This window comes from Medicago sativa, chromosome 1, assembly GCF_051527215.1.
Source record: "Medicago sativa cultivar Bolivia chromosome 1, Bolivia_mono, whole genome shotgun sequence".
Lineage (NCBI taxonomy): Eukaryota > Viridiplantae > Streptophyta > Magnoliopsida > Fabales > Fabaceae > Medicago > Medicago sativa.
Genome location: NC_140749.1, coordinates 83858903 through 83880881, shown reverse-complemented (window position 1 = coordinate 83880881; position 21979 = coordinate 83858903). Strand labels below are relative to the sequence as shown.

General features: G+C 32.8%; 1 protein-coding gene across 1 annotated transcript; it reads left to right on the top strand.

Annotated features, from left to right (window-relative positions):
* Window positions 1–1870: 1870 nt before the first annotated feature.
* On the top strand, window positions 1871–12571 carry LOC146958306 (Regulator of chromosome condensation (RCC1) family with FYVE zinc finger domain-containing protein). The gene is made up of 9 exons (XM_085739818.1): window positions 1871–2314; window positions 3529–3615; window positions 5984–6073; window positions 6226–6312; window positions 6414–6533; window positions 6951–9050; window positions 10704–10850; window positions 10947–11485; window positions 12183–12571. Exons 1-9 carry the CDS (start codon window positions 2267–2269, stop codon window positions 12328–12330), a joined length of 3366 nt encoding a protein of 1121 aa, XP_085595944.1. The 5' UTR covers window positions 1871–2266; the 3' UTR covers window positions 12331–12571.
* The last annotated feature ends 9408 nt before the right edge of the window (window positions 12572–21979 follow it).

Genomic DNA, 21979 nt, shown 5'->3' with positions numbered 1-21979 from the left:
ATCTTCATTCTCTTTTCCATCATTCCAATTTCCAAGCTTTGCCTCTCTTCTCTTGCATCGAGATTTATTTTACACATTTTTCACCTACCAAAAAATCATATCAAATCAACAAATTAGTCGACTTTCAAGGTGATCATGTTCCTATTATTGTATTTCCATTAACCACTAACTCCCACGTTGTTATAAATTATCACCAAAATTTTGCTTAAAGAAAGTTACCACCTAAATTTTGCCTTATTTAAGTAGTTGAGGTAAAATAACACATAGAATCTTCAAGCGTTAAATATATAGAACAAATGTTAACTAGCAAAATATATTTTGTTTGTCAAATAGTATAGCGGCTATAATTCATTTTTTTAAAATGAATAAGCGGAGTGTCCGAGTTTAAATTCTGGTTATATATTGTTTGTCAAATAGTCTAGCGGCTATAATTCATTTTTTTAAAATGAATAAGCGGAATGTCCGAGTTTAAATTATGGTTCCTGCATATAACAATGTATTGTTCATGTCAACTGAGCTAAACTTACAGGATCCATAAATCGATTTTTAATATAACTGAAACGGTTTTTTAAGACATGAACAAAAGCAGAACATAATATACTATGCATATTTCAATTTCATTGTTTTTCCGTCAATTACAACTAAGGACCATTTTTAGTTTATTACTCCATTGTGAATGCTCTTAGAAGCTTATGTCATTATTTCCCTTGAAATAACATAACCAGTTACTTTTTTCAATATATCGACCAAAACTTTAACAAGACTTTGTATAAATACCCTATCAAAGATATCGGCCTAAAATCTGATATTTAAAAAAAAAATCTTTTTTGAAATCAACGCTACAAATAAACAAATTTCCCTTTGATCATCCGATAATTTGCGTGGAATTCAATCATTATCCTAAAAAAAGTCATATTTAATGTCTTCTAAATTTTGTTCGCAAACCCAAAGTTCATTTTATTAAGGAGATATACTTGTTTGGGCACAAACTCTAATAAATAGATTTGGGCACAAACACAGAACCATAAAAACAATAAAAAAGAATAAAATTGAATAATATCAGACTAAATATTTTTTCCTAAAAAGAAGTTCATTTTATTTAAGGATGTGCCTAACAATATTAATTTATGATTGTGTCTATAAAAGATTTTATCTTCAATAAGATGGAAACTATCTGAACTATCACACTTCCATACTCCCTATGAACTTCCTCTAATTTTCTAATTTCTAGTTAAATCAAAATAAATAGTGAGTAATGATTGATCTAGGATGAACACAAAAATGTAAGTCAAAATACCCTCTTGCAATTTTCTCATTATTAGTACAACCTTAACTAGCATAGCATGTATTCAACAAAGTACAAACTGCCTTGTCCCCCTTCCCTGTCTAAATTACTAAACCATCCTTGTCACCTACGTGTCTCTTTTCCAAACATAAAATGGTAGTGTCATTACTCATTATTTTGCTTTGCAATGTTCTCATTTCTTGTGGGTCTTGGTTTAATTTCACTTCTAGACTAGACAAGTAAAAATTATTTTAATTGATGTTTGATTATTTTTTAGTTAAATTGATTTTAACTTCAAAATTGATCTTACTTAAGCTAAAATTTATAGCTTTTGATTCTAAAATTTATTTTTACACAAAAAATTATAATTAAACTATTAAACTCACTTTTATACACGTGCATTTTTAAAAAAAAAAAACAAATATACATTTGGGATTTGGATTCTCTCCATTGAAAATTTTCTTAAATTTGGAATCTCACGAGAGTTTCTTCTTTTTTTTCCTACATAAATAATTTTTTAATATTATAAATAATTTATTTTTATTTTATTCTTCATTCTTTCTTTCCTCTTCTTCTTTTTTGACTACTTTGTACTTTTTACAGACTTCGATTCTCTCTCTCTCTCTCTAAATTTTCTCTCTCCACCATCACCGCTTCGGAGACATCGCCGGAACCCGCATTTTTCACCGGAAATTCTCATCCACTTCCTTCAAAGGAACCGCTCCGACCAAGTCTCGGAGAACCGGGTGGGTTTTTTCGGTTTCTTTACCCGGTCGAAGTTGGTGCATGAGTTGAAAAAACAGCGTCTTTGACTTGGAATTGTGAATGAGATTAATGGGTTTGTATTTTTCGTGAAGAGTAGAGTAACAAATCGAATAAAAAGTGAGTTTTGATTTTTCATTTGAAGTTTTATCATGTACGGAACTCTAAGAAGTGATCGCAGTAGAGGATGGTGGAGTTTCGGTGAATCTCTTACATTGAATGGCAGATCTTGTTGATCACAGGAATGCAGACCGTCACATTCACCAGGTGGTTGCTAGTTTTTATGTTAAAGTTTTGATTTTTAATTAAATTTTCAATTTTTGTTTTATGTTTTTGGTGAAATTTAGTTGCTGGTTTTGTTGTTTCTGGGTTGTTAAGAATGTTATGATTATTATGATCAAGTGATTTTTGTGTGTCAGTGTTTTCTTGTTTGTACTAATTGGGAAATTTGATGGAAGTGAGAGCATGGGAGTGAAGACATAGAAAGCAAATTTTTTTATGTTTTAAGTATGTTTTTGTTTTGGGACACCAAAATTAGGATATGAATTTTGATTAAAAATATCATCTTTGTGAAGTGGGGATTTTGATTTTTACCCTTTTAAAGAGGCGCAGTTGATCATCAAAAAGAAATTTTAGTTGGGACTGGAGAACACACATTGTGTGCCGGTGCCCCACATGCTCCTTAGGCCTTGCATTGGAAATTTTGTGCTAATAACATGATAACCCAAAAAATAAAATATTTGCAGTTGATTAAATGAGGTGTAGGTGGTTACTATTAGGGCATAAATTGCATTGGAATGGGATGTCCGAAAATGGAAAATTAGGGCATGTTTATTGTTACTATTACTATTTGATGATGGCAACCATGATGTTGGTGTGAAGTATGCTATGCCCTAACTTTGCCGATGTCTAATCTCTGTTAGGGGACCAGCCTGACCACCTTTAGTGGGGTCTCTCCTCTCATCCACAAGGTTCAACCCCCAAGACCTTGCAGGATCCGAGTCGTGTTCCACTAGGACCAACATAATGTTGGTAGTATAGGGCATATTTATTTGTGTTTGAATGTGACTGGCATGGTTTAAACTGTTAACAGCCAAGCCAACTTTGTATGAAGGTAGATTTCTTTTGATGCTTTCTTTAAATGCTAAGATTTTAATAGTGCAGCACTTTATGGTTTATAAAAATGTTTTGGATCCTTTGGTATAGCACAAGGATGTTATACCATCAATCAGTTTTGTGTTGCACTTGCTGTAATAACTAGACGGAAGCTTACTGAATTAGCATTCCTCAAGTGAAATTGAGAGCCTGCTATCAATGTTGATTTTTGTTGGGCAATAATGATTGTGTTCCCCATAAATATCTTTGGCCTTCACATCATTTTCCAACCTCTATGTTTGTTGTTGTTATTTTTTATTATATTAATATTTTTTTGTCCATTTAATCTCTCGTATAGTTTACTGTGCACTATATTTGTTACGCAGGCTCTGATTGCTTTGAAAAAGGGTGCTCAATTACTTAAATATGGTCGTAAAGGAAAGCCGAAGTTTTGTCCATTTAGACTTTCCAAGGTATGTTAAGGGAAATCTTTTTCAGGAAATTTTTTGTGGATTCTCTATATCTCTCATGTATCTTGTCTAATTAAGGATAGTTTCTTTTTCATGTTACCAGATTATTATTATTTTTGACTAAATGTTAGCAGATGTTATACATATTTATTCTATGGAAAGCTTTTAAGTATTTTAATGCTTTTACCTGCTGTTTACTTACATAGTAAATATAATAATTTTATGTACTAAAACCTTTCAAAAACCAAAGCTACGTATGGTATTTTTTTTTTATAATTTTTTTAATGATAAAGCCCATTGATGGATGTAGCTGTCCTCACATAGTACGTTAAGTTTATTGTTGTACTGAATTACTAATGATATCAAATGCAATCAAGTTTGATTTCTACCAGTGGACCATTCCATCTTCTGTAGGATTAAAGTTTGTCATACTGTGTGTCCTTTGTTCTTCCAAGTCCTTTATTTCATCAATCGTGAATGGCTATTAAGTTGTGATCGCTTAGTAACTTTGACATATTGACTGTACAACCGACTCCCAATTTTATCAGTGCCATCTCATTTCCTTTTTTTATTTGGATACAATCTATCTGTGTTTATTACATTGAAATTGGCAAACAATTTATGCATTTTAATGTTACTAGTATGCCATATATAAAGTACGCATCTTGGTCTTGACCAAAAGAAGTATGCTTCTTGATCAAAATTAATAAACAATAAAATATTCTCCCATTAGATGGGTCAACTACATAAGTCAAGCATGGCCTTAATATTTTGTCATGAAAGGTATTTACAAATACAACAATGACAATGGTTGAGTAGTTTCTCACTGGGGTCGACTATGTAGATCGATCAATGCATAAAGTCCTATATCATGTACCAGGTCTAGCGATTGACCATTTACCTCTAAATATCTCTTGATGGTTTGACCTATAGTTTTTCTTAGTCGCTTTCTAATTATTGGGCAATCCTCAATATGATAACCCTTCTCATCTCTGCACCACTAAGTTTGCTTTTTTGTTGTCTTTTGATTGCCTCAGTTCTATATAACACAGTAGGTCTTATAGCTACCTGGTAAAAACTTCTTTAAACTTGGTTGGCACTTTTCTATCACGTAATTCTACATCTCTCTCATATTTAGGTGGAGGTCACATGTTTCTAAAGCTTGTCTCCATATGTCTAACATCTCATTTATTTATTCTCAGACCCAACTAGAACTATATTCCACAAAAAGCATACACTGTCCCATAGTTTCATGTACATTGTTTAGCAAACCCATCCTGTACCAAGATAGAAAGGGAACTTGAGAAAGGTTCAAAGATGACCCTTAGTGCACACCCATAGTTATTGGGAAATCTTCTGTATTTTTCACATTGTAATTTTACATTAGTCATTGTCACCTCACATATGATCTTTGATTGCTCTAAACCCTAAACCTGATTTTTTTATAAATCCTTTCGTATACGCTTTTTCCCAATCACGAAAAATCATCTGTATGCTTTTTAATCTCTTTGACATCTCTTCATCAATGCTTCTAGCTAGTATATATTTTCTATGGCACAAGGCTCTCGTTTTAATCTCCGCGCAGTTATTCGTGCTCAAAACTTCCGAGTACGACTCATGAGTTTATCCCTGTTTTAATTTGTGCAACTTTGTCTCTTTGATAAAACCAATACTTCCTCAAATCTCGAGTTAGTACATGGGTTTCTCTGGTTCATCTCTGCTTTTTGGTGGACAGATGCAGGGCACTGTTTATTATTACTATTGTTGGAAAGTATCATGTATTTTGTATAAAATTAGATTCTTATTTTCTTGTTTACTCTTGTATGATTTCCTCTTTTATGAAATTTCTTAGATGAATATGTAAACTTTCTGTTCAGGGTTTCCTCAAGCAATTCAATAAAGTAATTTTCCCATATTAAGAACTATTTCTACTCAATATTGTGGGATTTAGCATAGATTTTTCAGTATCTTAAGTAATGGGCCCTATAGTTTGCAAGGTATGATGCTATTTATTGGTTTGATTTCACATTTGGGTTTAGTACGATCTGTTGAGGCTTCATTCACAGTGATAAATGTTCAATTAGGGGGGGAAAATTAAAGAATTAAAATCTTTTTAGATATGGGTTGGATTTACTGATTTGCTTTGCAAGGCATAATTTTCTCCATTTGGTGCTAACTAGTAGTGACTTGAACTTGCGCTTCTTTATCTGATGTATCTTTTGACGGTCTTATTCACGAATATGAACTTATGTTTCCGTTGCTTCCTTGGTTGTCGTATATAAACTTCACAATCATGTATAAGTAGGCTTTTGTTTTGACACCCATTCGAGTTATTTCTAACTGTATTCATTGGACTATCTGAAAACCGCAGGATGAGTTGTCATTAATCTGGTTTTCGAGTAGCGAAGAAAGAAGTCTGAAACTATCTTCTGTCTCGAAAATTATTCCTGGACAAAGAACTGTGAGATTTCTACAATACTAATTTATATCATAGTACTAATACTAATATTTAGTGAATTAGAAAAATTTCAATAAACTGTTTCTTATATGTTGTTTGATTATTGCGTCAAAAAAAGATATCTTATTTGATTATTTTTCCTAATCCTCTGACAGGCTGTTTTCCAGCGATTTCCGCGTCCTGAGAAGGATTATTTATCTTTTTCACTTATTTATAACCACGGGAAGCGATCCCTTGATTTGGTTGGTACTTAAGTTTAAAAATCCATCAATAACCACGTCTTATTTTGTACCTATTTTCTGAATTTTCCACCATTACACAAATTTTTTTGGTCATTTTTCAGATTTGCAAGGATAAAGTTGAGGCAGAAGTGTGGATTGCTGGTCTCGGGGCATTGATATCTTCTGGTCAAGGTGGGCGGTCCAAAATTGATGGATGGTGTGATGGAGGCCTGTATCTTGATGTAAAATCACCTACTTGTTGCCTTTGTAATTTGTTTATTTTGCTTGTATTTTGTTTCTTGTACTACGAGGTATTGACGGGAAAAGATGATAGATCTTACTCTTGAGCCAGTATGTCATGTTTCATTATTTTCCCTGAAATGAATATTTTGGATGAATCACAGTTGAGAAAACTTGTTGTGTTCTGCTTCATTGTAAGAGTAATTATTAGTTTCCTCTGAAGAAATAGTTGGTTTTGGCATTTTCCTACCTTAAATTTTCCATGAGGATGTACTTTATTGGTAAAGTTATAGACTGGTTTTATTATAGCTTCTCCAAAGTTCCTCTACTTTTCATTATGCCATTATGCTGTGTGATTGTTTGAATGATAAAACATGTGGAATGTTGCTTATAGTTCTTTCTGGCTCAATTATTTTCAGGATGGTAAAAATTTGACTTCAAACAGTCCTAGTGAAAGTTCAGTTCGTGCTTCTCAAGACATCAGTTCTCCCGACGTTTCTGCTAGCATACCAAACGTTTCTCCGAAGTCCTCTCATCCTGAAAATACTGTAAATTTTGAAAAGTCACCTTCACCAGCATACTCACCAAATATGCAAGTGAAAGGATCTAGTTCAGATGTTTTTCGTGTTAGTGTTTCAAGTGCCCCCAGCACGTCCAGTCATGGGTCTGCACCGGATGATTATGATGCTCTTGGGGATGTATACATATGGGGGGAGGTTATCTCTGAGAATGTTGTAAAAGTTGGAGCTGATAAAAATATCAGTTATTGTAGCCCGAGAACTGACATTCTCCTCCCGAAGCCTCTCGAATCCAATGTGGTTTTAGATGTACTTCAAATAGCATGCGGTGTTAAACATGCTGCTCTAGTCACAAGGCAAGGTGAAATGTTTACATGGGGTGAAGAATCCGGTGGTCGTCTTGGCCATGGTGTTGGGAAGAATGTGGTTCAACCTCGTCTAGTTGAAGCACTGGCTTCTTCAACTGTTGATTTCGTCGCTTGTGGTGAGTTCCATACCTGTGCTGTTACAATGGCCGGGGAAATATACACATGGGGTGACGGCACTCACAATGCTGGACTTCTTGGTCATGGAACCGATGTTAGTCATTGGATTCCAAAGAGAATCGCGGGTCCACTAGAGGGGCTTCAGGTGGCCTTTGTCACTTGCGGTCCATGGCATACAGCCTTGATAACTTCAACTGGGCAACTCTTTACATTTGGTGATGGAACATTCGGGGTCCTCGGTCATGGAGATAGAGAAAATATTTCATATCCTAGAGAAGTAGAATCCTTATCTGGGTTGAGGACAGTATCTGTTGCATGTGGAGTGTGGCATACTGCAGCGATTGTAGAGGTCATTGTTACACAATCCAGTGCAAGTATATCTTCAGGTAAATTGTTTACTTGGGGAGATGGAGATAAGAATCGCCTAGGACACGGAGACAAGGACGCCAGGCTCGAACCAACCTGTATATCTGCTCTTATCGATTACAATTTTCATAGAATTGCTTGTGGGCACAGTTTGACGGTAGGCCTGACAACGTCCGGACGTGTTTTTACAATGGGTAGCACTGTTTACGGCCAGCTCGGGAATCCCCAGTCTGATGGAAAGCTTCCCTGTTTGGTTGAAGACAAGCTTGCTGGAGAATGCATTGAAGAAATTGCATGTGGGGCTTATCATGTTACTGTTTTAACGTCCAGGAATGAAGTTTATAGCTGGGGGAAAGGTGCAAATGGAAGATTGGGTCATGGAGACATTGAAGATCGAAAAACACCAACTTTGGTTGAAGCCTTGAAGGATAGACATGTGAAATATATTGCATGTGGTTCAAATTACTCAGCTGCCATATGCCTACATAAGTGGGTATCTGGTGCCGAGCAGTCTCAGTGCTCTACCTGTAGACAAGCGTTTGGATTCACTAGAAAGCGTCACAACTGTTATAATTGTGGACTTGTGCACTGCCATTCATGCAGTTCAAGGAAAGCATTAAGAGCAGCCCTTGCTCCTAATCCTGGGAAGCTGTATCGTGTTTGTGATACTTGTTATGTAAAATTGAACAAGGTTGCAGAATCTAGCATTAACAACCGGAGGAATGCAATGCCACGTTTTCCAGGTGAAAACAAGGACAGATTAGAAAAGTCTGAGCTAAGATTGTCAAAGCCAGCCGGGCCTTCGAATATGGATTTGATAAAGCATTTAGATAGTAAGGCAGCCAAACAAGGGAAAAAGGCTGATATGTTCTCTCTGGTTCCCACCACACAAGCTCCATCTTTGCTACAGCTGAAAGATGTTGTCTTGTCTACTGCTATGGACCTGAAACGCACTGTCCCAAGACCTGTTCATACGCCATCTGGAGTGAGTTCCAGGTCCGTGTCACCTTTCTCTAGAAGATCGAGCCCCCCTCGTTCAGCTACGCCCATTCCGACAACCTCCGGGCTTGCCTTCTCAAAAAGTATTACTGATAGTTTGAAGAAAACAAACGATCTTTTGAATCAAGAAGTGTTGAAGTTGCGTTCTCAGGTATATTATACTTCCCTCATTTCTGTCGTGTCGATCAAACTGCAGAATTTTTCCTCCATTTTAAATTTCTTCTCTGTAATGTTTGAGTCTGGCACATAAGGACACCATGTCAAACATGTGCACTGTTATACCAAACATGTATGTGTATATATATAGGGGTTTGGTAACTTAGACCAACAAAAACAATGAAGGTCCAAGTTAGCAAAAGTGCACCTTTTCATTTGGACAAAAAAACCAATATCCACTAGTGTAAACCAATTTAAAGTAAGGGATAGTTTAGTAAATATCCCTCAAGCTATTTGTTATAAAATAAAAGTGGGTCTAAGTTAGGTAATTGGTGCAAGTTAACAAATATGTGTAATAAAAATTACTAAAGTAACCCTCAAGCTATTAGTTTTAAATAATAAAGATGAAGGAAATTTTTGTCCAAATGAAAAGGTACACTTTTGCTAACTTGGACCTTCATGTTTTTTGTTGGTCTTAGTTAGCAAACCTCGTATACAGGGGATGTATCAAGTGAGAGGAGTATCTATTGTGAGATGAGAGGGCTCATTAATAGCCATTAGATCAAACTGTGCGGGTCAGATTAAAAGCTACATATTAAATTAATTACACATGATTCATCTTTACTAGTTACCCCTTCTCCTTCCTCCTTCTCTATCAGTTTTCTCGTGTATTCTATCTCTCAAACTCCTTTGCTCAGACCCAACTTGCTGTACTACTTATACACAGTAGTAATTAACTCTATCAGCGATTTCATAAAAGAATTATTTTCGATGGCCTTTTAGATTTAATTTGTTATACCGAATTCATTTTTTTTCTTCTCTTCAACTGCATAGCTCAACTTTTTACAGTTTTTCTTCAATCGGTTTAATAAAAGAATTATTGTCAATGGTCTTCTAGAATCATATGTTTGGTTTTAAAGGGTTGTATCTAGAGTTACTCCAAATTATAGCCCTCCATTTTATTTTGATCTGATGGTTGTGGTTAATTATTAATCCATTTCATGTGAGGACTACTTCTTTTGACTCAATTGTTCTTTATCATCCATCACCTTCCCTGTTGGTATGTTATTTCATAAAATTTGGCTTACCCTCATAAAATTTAATTTATAGGGGGTATTATTTCTTGAATCTATGTATTGCACGGTTGAAATAGTATGTTTCATTCGTTCCCTTTCTTAATATCAATGCTATCATGTGTTTTTTTGTCCATCCAGGGAATAAAAATTCAAAAAGAGCAAAACAAGAATATCTGATCTCAGTGTTAATCGAGAATAAGGATGTGTCACTCACCAGAAAAGTTAATCTCGATGATATGATGATTAAGAAAAAACTTCCCCTTTCAAAAAAAATATTCAATTCAAAACTCCAATTCTCAAATCGATTTTCTCACTATCTAAATTCAATCGGAGTGTTTGTATCCATGGCAGAAGAATTATACTTCCCAATAATTAATTGTGTTTATGAAAAATAAATATTTATTGGATCCGAAAAAGGAAATTGTTAATAATGTGAAAATGATCAAGGAAGATGAGGTTACATGACTATTAATAAGACTCAATTTAGTCCTTTAGATTAAATAAAACGAAGAATAGAGATGTGGAGTACACCTATTTTGGTAGCTAAAGAAATCTAACACAATTCTCATTAGGTTGAGACCCTGAGACAGAGATGTGAGCTGCAAGAGTTAGAGCTTAAAAAGTCAGCAAAAAAGACTCAAGAAGCTATGGTTCTGGCTACTGAGGAATCTGCCAAATCCAAGGCTGCAAAAGAAGTTATTAAGTCACTTACGGCACAGGTTAATTTTTTTGGTTCATTTATTTCTCTTGGAACTGTATGTAATTTGAAAGATAAATATGTGGTTTTTAATTGACATATCACATTGTTTTTTCAGCTCAAAGATCTGGCAGAGAGGCTTCCTCCTGGTGCATATGATACTGATAACATCAGACCAGGGAACCTGCCTAACGGTTTCGTCGAGTCAAATGGCATCCACCATCCAGACTCAAACGGCGAGCAGGGCCACACAAGGGCAGAGTCGATCAGCGGCTCCAGCTTGGCTTCTTTAGGCCTTGAATCTTCTCTGATGAATAGAACTGAGAGGAATTCAACTGGAAGCTATGCAACTAATCTTTACCAGCAAAGCAGAGTATCTGTGACCTCTAATGGGACAGATGATTACCGAGATGACAGATTGCCAAATAGTGGCAGTATGATTCAGGCAACCAACAGTAGTGTGTCGGATACTTTTGACGGTAGGAACTCTGGGAATTTCCGTGATGATGAGAGTGGTTCCAGATCAAGGAATGATGTCTTGGCTACTAATAGTAATCAAGTTGAGGCAGAATGGATTGAACAGTATGAACCTGGTGTCTATATAACTCTGGTTGCCATGCGTGATGGAACAAGAGATCTGCGGAGAGTGCGTTTCAGGTAATAAAAGAAATCTCCAACATTTCTAGATTATATTTATCTGCTTCTATACTCATGTGATGGTTGGGATTTAGTAGGTTAAAAAAGATTGGAGTTTAAAAGATCGTTACTATCATTGGTTCATTGCTTTTTAAGTAATAACCCTATTTCTTATGCCAACAATGGATGTTGGTACTACCTCCGTTCCTAAATAGGATCTCGTTGACTAAATCATTGGAATTAAGACAATTAATAGTAATATTAAATATGTTAGCAATATGTATTATTTTCCTAGTTTAGCCTTGATGTGGGAGAATAAAAATGTATCTTTCCCATAACAATATTTACTGTTTACCTGTTGGTTACAAAAAAAAAGGGTAAAGTAATTAGGAGTATTATAGTAAATAATTAATGCAGTTGAAAATTTGAATGAGGTCCTATTAAAAGGGGGAAGAAAATTTCCCTCAGAGATCCTATATCTAGGGACAGAATTATAAGCACCCAGACACTTGGAAAAACCTCCCTTAAAAGTTGTTTTTCAAGAGAGAGGAATTAAACCACTTTAGTACTTCATTGAGCATCTCATATTACACAATGCTAATGTCCTAGCCTCTATCACTCGGTACATGGTTATTGTTGCTTTAAACTAAGATTTCTAAATTATCTGACACTTGTCATCTTGCATGTTTGATGTGTTTGGTGGTAAACATATATGCAGCCGGAGAAGATTTGGAGAGAATCAAGCAGAGACTTGGTGGTCAGAGAATCGCGATAGGGTATATGAAAGGTACAATGTTCGAAGCTCAGACAAGTCGTCGAGCCAGGCATCACAGAGGGCAGAGAGCGCTGGTTCACCTGCTCTATAATAGTTTTAGGAAAATAGATGGAGAAAAGTTCTCCTTTTTAGACACATTTTATTGCAATGAATATAATTGTAGGAAATCGATATGAAGGAACCAGGCACCTTTTATTATCTATCATTTTTCTCTTCAACCTTTTTATAAAAATTTATCTTTAGTTAAGTGTTTCCATTTTATTTAGGCTGGTTCCCTTTACATATATGTTGTATTCTGTAGTGTATATAAAATCATGGATATAACTTTATTATTTTCTTGGTTCTTTTTTGTTTCCCTCTGTTGCTTTGTTTTATTATCACCGTGTATATTGTTATACATCATGCATAAAATGTACTTGTGATATCTTTTGTAAATTATTATTTAATTGGAATTTCTCATCTTATTTGGGTAATATTTTTTAAGGAGGAAGAGAAGAGTGAGGAGTGCCTATGATTAATATATTTTGGTTTTAAGAGTAATCTAAAGAGAAACATAATTATTTACAAAGAAAAATGATTTGAAGAATTTGAAAAGTCTTGCAAATTTATCCAAAAAAATTGTCCAATACATTTTCTAAGTTTCTCCATATTAGAGGATTTTAGTTTTATGGAGAAAGCAAGTCTTGTGTAATTTGGAGAAAATAAGTCTTGTGTAATTTGGAGAAAATAAGTCCTGTTAGGAGTTTTGCATTGAGTAACTTTTTTGTTTTTTGCATTGAGTAGATCAATATGTTCAATATGGTATTTTAAGTCATGACACTTTTTTACTTAATGAACTAGTCTTTTGTGTTTGGTTCTCTCCATAGACTAAAGTCCTAAAACCTTTTTCTCCAGCCATGAATTCATTTTCCTCCCAACTTCCAAACAAATTTCTGGGGTGCAAACTGCAAAGTCTTTGGTATTATAAATAAATTAAATTGTGAAATCATTAGAATAAACAGTTAATAGTATTTAAAAGGATGTAATGTCTTCAATTTTTTGGTGAAGAAAACATCTACATTCACAAAGCTTCTATGCATTGGTACCGACAATAAAGCTAATTTTACAAATGGGAAATGTTAACTAGTACCCCTGGGGCACTAGTTAAGGACCTTAAATGGTAACTTTTTATGGAAGTTTGTGTAATCAATGCATTGGAAATTGAAAACTTTGACATTATTAAAGAATAGTTACTTAATTTAGTATGCTTAAAGAGTGTCTCGGGGGCACTCGTTAACAAGACCCTTTACAAATAGGCCACTTGCATTTTTCAAAGGGGGTTTCAATAACCCGTAGAATTGAGCAACAATCCTTGTTTGTTTAACCAAACCTACTTTAAACTTGTCTCCTTTACACCAAAAGTATAATATTTAGCATTAACCACCTTTGACTTGCTCGTGTTATATTATTTTCTTTTGACAGCAAAATGTATTCATTAGACAACCAAATCGGTGGTAATGGAAAAATCAATACAAGAATGATAATCTTCAATCTAAACAGAATCTACTGAATGTAAAGCACATTTAGTTCAAGAATGAACCGCAGTTCTTTTCACACGAGCTATTAGACATGCTTGCGTTTGGTTAGAAATTGAAATACTATGAACAATTGTATATAATATGCAATATCTCTACCAACTGAACAAAGTCCACAGATATATTAATTGCTCTATCAAACTTTTCATAAATATGTATGTGTATTTTTGTGTAATAATTCTACTATCTTTTAGTCTGTGTTAGCAAACTCCATAGATAAAAATACTTATCTCTGTAATGGTCTTATTAGTTATTCAAAGATAAATTTTGAAATTTTGTTGGATTCTAAATGCTTTAATTTTTATGTTTTTGTCTGATGGATTTTAATATTTATAAACATATATTACAAAGATATCTAATAAATTCAAAAATAAATTATGAAATTTTGTTGAATTCTAAATGCTTTAATTTTTATGTTTTTGTCTGATAGAGTTTAATATTTATAAACATATTTTTACAAAGATATCTAATAATATTTCATATTTTACCAAATCAATGATATTATTCTTTTAACATTTATCAAGTGAGTGAAATCTGATTAGATATATAAAGCTTATAGAAACTATAGGAATGTGTAAGACATTGTCATTATCGTCTTTAAATGCATCAAAATTACAAACACATTCTCATGTGTCTCGTAAATTAGTCATTTTGATCCTTTTGTTAGTCATTTTGATCCTCAATTGTGTATTTTGTTAGTCAATTTAGTCTCTAAATTTGCAATATTCATAAACTATAATGACGGTGTCTCACACATTCATGACCATAAAATAATTGTTTAACCAAATAATATCCGTCATCTGTGTATAACAAACTGTTTAGTTTAATGTTTTTGAAAATAATTAACTAAGATTGTTATTGAGAATTGTTAAAAGACAAGTTCAATACCTAAATCAAAAAAGTTCATGACTACTACTCCTCCTTTGCGCGTTTGGTCTTTGAAATTGACCAATAATAATATAAAAACAATCACGTATTTCAAATGGTTCATATTCGAGGTTTGAAAGCAAAGATATGATGAGAGGCAGGGGGACTGGATCATCATCGATGATTAGAGGGTTGAGTGAGATCTCAGCCTTTAAAAATTAAATGCAATGAAGAATTTAAGCATTGAAATCTCCGACAAAGATCAGTCGTTGTTAAGCAACAATAGAAACTTCACACCAATAACATGGTATAAAAAAATCAAATCTTTTTTTGCAAATGCCATTTTCTTTTCATTAATTAAAAAAATTACTTCACCGATTACATGTAATATCCCGCTAAATTATAAATAGATTGATGTATTCAGATAGCAAATGTACGATCCTGCAGTGATGTATATATTTATTCGGTCGAAATTTTTATTATTGTAATTTTAATGTATCCAGTACTAAATTTAACGCACATTCTAAATATTCTAGATAAGTTTAGTATGGGCGTTACATTACATGTCTTTTAAAGGCGATTAACGTACACTTCTTAAAAAATAATAATTGACCATGTTTATTTCTATGATAACATGAACTTCATTTGCTAAACTACTCTTATCATATATGGAGTATCTCATTCTCTTTTCTTTCCTTCCCTCTCTATCTCTTTCTTAATATGATTCTCTCTTCATTAAAAATAAAAACATATTCAAGAAAGAGAGAGTAAGATTAAGAGAGATAGAAAGTTGGGAGTGAAAAAGAAGATAAAAGGGAAGGAAATGATTCAATTTGACTTGTTAAGTAGTCGAGTATAGCATATTAGCATGTATGAGTAATTGAGACAAACTATGTAGCACTAGTACTTGAATTACAAAAAACTAGGCATTAGGTTAGCGACGAGATACAAGTTATCGCAATTATAGGTGGCGTAGTATGCAGTATAGCTAGGAAAACAATGGTCCTCGTACAACCATTTATTTGGCATTTAATTACTAAGATCAAGAATCAAATCAAAACAATGGACCATTCTCAAGTCACTTCCCTAAATTTTATGAGAATCTAATCTATGTATGGTCACTCTTACCAACAGTGAGTTAATTGCATGCATCATTCAAACGACAGATCTCACTGAAATTAATTAGAAAATATTCATAGCTTAATTAGAACACAAATACAAGAGCTTAATTTGAAGCAACTAGAATCAACAATGCAACTTCATTCTTTTCTTACTTGATCATAATAATAAAAATAATCAACCATAATTAAATATCAACAATATACATGACCTTTGCAAGGTTAATTTGTTACTTTTTTCTCTTTTGCTTGTACAAAGCTTTTATCCTTAAGCAAATTAAGCCACAAAACACTTCTTGGTTTGAACCAAAACATTAAGGATACTATATTACAAATCATATATTAAGTTAAATAAGTATATCATTCACAAGCTATGTGAAGAGAAAACAAATCTACATATACCCTTTAAAGGCTATGCTCATTCTGAAATTATTCTATTCTGTCCCTTGAAAATGATCTTATATAAAAGTAATCAGAAAGAAGGGAAATGAAAAATAAAAAGGAGGGTAAAGATCACAAAATACAATGAAGAGTTAAATACACCATGCATATACATTACCTATTAGGTTTTCTATATAAGATCAGAATAGTGGCTAGGTGAAATTAATAAGAAGGAATAAGATATATAACCCTCTATGGTTTTCCCATTGAGCTTTGTATTCCAATGTCATTGTGCTTCTTAGAAGGCCCTGAAGGTGGAATTGGCATTGTTTTTGGCAACAAACCAAGGACACTTGAAGGAAAATCCTTAGTTTTGGGATACACTTTGAAAACTTGATTGTGTCTAGAGCCATAACCATGACCAACAAAATATATCACCAAAAGTAGTAGCACTAGTATCACATTGAAATGTCTCCTATTCATTTTTTCCAACGAAAGTGTAGTTTCCTTTATAACAAGACAAGAACCTCAAAAGAAAAGAGAGTGAAGGAGGTTTTTTTTAAAGAAAGGAAAATTTAAAATAGGAAAAATAGAGTATGATGAATTAATGAAGCAAGGTTAATAAATGAAGAAGGGAATTTATGTAGTGCAAATTAGGGTGGCTTGCATTTGAAGTAAATATGAATGAATTTATGGAAATGGTACCAAGTAAGATAGCATTAATGAAGAAGAACAAGGTGCGGAAAAATGGGGGAGGAGAGTAAATGCAGGATCATGTGCTTTAAGATTTGGCTGTTGGGGAGTGATATTTGTGCTATGCTTTTGGTAGCTTGTAGCAATAAATGAGACAACATGAAGCAACAGTACTTTTATCCAACAAAAATAAAATTGAAGGATACTTTTATCCAATTAAAAAGTGACTAAAGAAACTCTTTATGAGGCATTGGAACGGGTCCTTAGGGAGGGTGTTTTCATCAAGTTGTGGATAGTAGAAACTAATTAACCAGACAAAAAGTGAGAGTATTGCCAAATGAATTAGGTAATGAAAGGAGAAAGAGAAATATAATATGTACTTTTATTTTTATATGAATTCTTATACTACTAACTCATTCTTGTAAAATCAACCTATAATATGAAATATGTGTACTATTTATGGGTTATGTTAAGTGTCTAACTAGCGTTCCCAGTGTTAAGAATTTCCTTTTATACATTCATTTTAAACTTTATTGAATGATTTGGATTTTTTCTAAATACATTTTTTTAATTACAAAATAGAGAATGGAATATAATTATTAATAAAAAATTAATACTAGTAATTTTATAATTGTCATTGAGAAATTTGAACTTTATTATTTGAGGTTAAACTCATATACCACAATCTATGGACACCTAGTTGAGGTTAAACTCATATACCACAATCTATGGACACCTAGATTATTGAATACACTTCATTATGCTTATACTATTGAATTTTTGTGTGCGGATAATAAGATAGATCATATGATATATGGATCTGCTTTGATATCATATAAGTTTTGGATTAAACTTAATTTATAATTAATAAATTCGAGTTCTAAACTGTGATATCTTTTTCTATAAACTCTTTTCAGAGAGACCATATCTATTTTTAATGTAATTTTTTTAGTATGATGATGTAAGTATAAGGATTGGGAGCACATTAAATACAGGGTGAGTGTCGTTGGTTAGGTGAATTGTGGGCCTCCATGGAAATTAATGACCGACTAAAGGAACTGAAAGTTTGAAACTGCTGTACTAAGTCTCACACAGAACAGAAATGTGGAATACTTGGGGACTAAACTCTCTCTATATATGGCATTAAATGATCACGAGGTGATGTCATAGAGACCTCAATCACTATATCAACTTAGAGAAAATTATACTGTATATAGAAATGCAATGGGCACTATTTTTAACACTTTGTCTAACCTCCACTTCCTTTTTAGAAATAAACTCTATATAAAATGATGAGACTGATATGAGTTTCACCTAATAAAATAATGGTAGTGTTAACTTGTGCTCTTAGGTACATGTTAAGAAACCCAAAAAAATAAATATTTTCTAAAATTTTGTGCATTCAATTCATTAAAAAGTTAAAAATTAAATACAATACACACATTCCAACAAACTCTTTCTATATTTGATTCATTAACTTATGCCTTAAGGACACATGTTAACATTTCCCATAAAATAATAAGAATTAGAGAGAGTGTTAAATATGAGTGTTGCTAACCTTTCTTAGAAAAAATATAATTTTTTTGGAAGCATATAAAAATAGATAATTTATATGACTTTCTTAGAAAAAATATAATTTTTTTGGAAGCATATAAAAATAGATAATTTATATGACCAAAATGAAATATGATCTTGTCTAAAAATGTGTTTTTTAAAGCAGTATTGTTTTGTTTGCTAAATTCATTTTTATATAGTAAAGCTTATATTTTAGGGATATACTAACGTATGCTCAAGAACACATAATAAGGTATCAAAATAAAAATTATGTATTAGAAATCGTGCAAATTTATTTTTTAAAAAGTTAAAAATTAATTAGTATTTTTAATAAAACTAATTGTGAAATCCTTAACATGTTAGCATAATCCCATATTTTAAATTGAAACGTTCCTTAACCAATGAGGAAATTGATGGAGAAGACGAGTATTACTACATGTGTAGCGTGACTAAGGAATTGTGTTTTTTTGGCATAATAAATTGGACAACGAAATTAAGGTCCCCACGAAATGTACCAAAATAGGAAGAGGGATATAAAATTGGACCCACTTGCCGTGTGGTAACAGAGACATATATTAGGGACAGATTGATGATGGTGGGTTGATTGTGTTGTAATCATTGCTTTTTTATACTCCCTCCGTCCCGGTATATCTGAGTCAGTTTGGTTTTTCACACAGATTAAGAAAAATGTATAAATAAAGGGGAAAGTGAAATATATTGAATTGGGAATGATGAAAGTAGTATTAATTAGAGTTATATTGTATTGGAAATGATGAAAGTTGTATTGAAAATTGAAATGACTCAGTTATTTTGGGACACTTTTTTTTTAGTAAATGGATCAGATATTCCGGTACGGAGGGAGTAAGTTTTCTGCAAAAGGAAACAAATTAAAGTTGAGCTTAAAGTTTAGATATTGATGGTGTGTCCGACTCAAAACTACATTTAAATAAAATAAAACAAAAAATATATATAAAAGTTCATTAGTCAAATAAAATATTTTCTCCATCCCAAAATATATATTTGCATAATGTGAATTCAGACTCAAGCTACATTAATAAACTTAAATGTATAGAGCAACTATCAGAACATGGCATCCAATATGCAAACAAATCAAGCAACAATATCCAAATCTATATCTAATCTGCGTGTAAAGAAAATTCACAATGGAACAAAAAAACAAAGATAAAAGAGAATAAAGAAAATTCACAATGGAACAAAAAAACAAAGATAAAAGAGAATGGAGTAGAGGAACAACACACCAAAAATTTATTTATCCAATTCAGTTCAACAATGTCCTACATATGAAGGAGAGTGAACATCTCTCCAATCGACTGTCAAAAAGTCTTCACAAAAAGAAGTAGTGTTAGCAACACTCTCTTTTGAACTCTCTCTAATTGAGTTAAATCAATGATAGTCTTACATTTTGGAAATGGAACTCGTATAAAGTGGTGGGACGTACATTGATTTCATTCAATAAGAGAGTGGTTGTTTAAGAAAGTGTTGAATGTTAACCACATTAGAAAAATTGGCTTAGACTTCAAACTTTTAACCCACTTGGGTTGGCCTAGTGGTATTGGCTTGGGATTTGGGAGTATGCTCTTCCTCGACATCTCAGGTTCGATTCTCTCCGGTGCCAATTTAGGTGGGCTAATTTAGCTTCTTCAAAAAAAAAATTATTTCAACAATTCAAAAAAAAAATTTGTTGAAATTAAAGAGAATGTTGCTAGCAATCCTCTTACAAAAAGATACAAATAGTTACAAAAAATTAGCTTCCAAAAGCAAATTGATTTCTACCATTTTCTCACTCTTTTCCCTTAATCAAGAGAGTTACAAGAGTGACCAAAAAATTTAACATCCCCTAAATTTCTATTTTTTACACTCTTAGAATCACTCACTGGTTTTCACTCTCACAAGGCATTTTCCATGTTTTCCACCCGTACGTAGAATCCCTCCTGAAAAGGCACAAACTGTTTCACAAGAGTCCCCTCTTTTAGTTTCATAAGATTTACATTTTTCTGGCCTTTCAAAACTGAAATCAGCATTGCCTTTATATAGAACTTGTATCAAGCACCTCTTGAATGACAGGCAGCTAGCCACACACCTCACACACAACACCAATTAAAGTCACATACAATACATTATTAGTTATGATGTGTTGGTAGTGTAAAACATTTTAGATTCTGATAAATGGAGTTTAATGGTCTGTAAAGTCTAACTCAATATTGTTAGATTGGACATCTTCATCTTGATTTGAATTTGAAACTTTATAGTTGTGTGTATGAGTTTTATGTGATGTTTGTTAATTCATCTATAGACAAAAAATGAGTCTAATATAAATTCGGTCCAAATCTAAATTCTACTATTTTCAGTAAATTGTAATAATATATTATATCTGGTGTTCATTTTTTATTATTATAAAATTCTTTTTTTTTTTTAAATGACAAGGTTCCACCTTTGGATCATTTAGAGAGGTTCATACTAAATGAACCCTCTAATATAACTACCTTTTTGAAGACTAAAATATCCATTGTGCTCGTCTATCAAAAAATAATAATTCACTGTTATTAAAAAAAATTTAAAAAAAAAAAAAACACTACCTTAGAATTGGGGAGAAGTTTTTGGTGAACATTGGAGTTATTAGGAGGAAGCAAGGGTGTTGAATTGCAAGTTGGTTCAGTAGAATTATCTTGGCTTGTCTATTGGGGTAATACTAGGATATCATCATTTTGGAAATTCTAGGATATTATTAGGATGAAAAATGTGCAACTTGTCTATGAGAGATTATCTCGTTCTGTTTAAAGTTGTATTGTCTGCATCCATGGCTTATTCTTTTTTCTTTTTCAAGGCTCTAACATGTATAATATCGAAAATTGAATCTTTTGTTTTTATTTTTCTTTGGAGTGGGTGTGAGGATGCTTGTATAAATTACTGGAACTATAGTGGCCATTTGTATTTTATGTACAAAATAAAATTATATACTGTTATACTGAAATGAATGAACATTCGTATATTCTACTGATCAATCATGTGCATTTAGAATAATGAGCTTGCAATATTCTGGAATAAGCATGGAAGTTCTGTAGCTACATTGGAACTAATAATGGAGAATATGTTCCATCCAAAAGAAGCTAACGAAAGAGAAAGGTATTGATATGAGTAATGATATTTTGACATCCATTTGATGACAACTTTGTTGACAACCTTGTTTTTCTCACTTCTTATTGGTCAAAAACAATGGAGAGAGAAAAAGGAAGAGAGAGTATAACAATATCATGTGAGTATGAAAGAGAAAGTTGTCCAAAAGTTGTCAAAAAGTGGTTGTCAAAATATAATTTCTCTATTGATATTTTTCTTTCCCCAGTACTTAATACTTATTAATCATATTTCTAGAAATATCTTATTAAATTATACTCCCTCCGGTCCTAAATATAAGCAAATTTAGCTTTTTAGATTCATTCAATTAATGATGTATGTGGTCCATATTATGAACCACATACATCATTAATTGAATGAACCTAAAAAGTCAAATTTGCTTATATTTAGGACCGGAGGG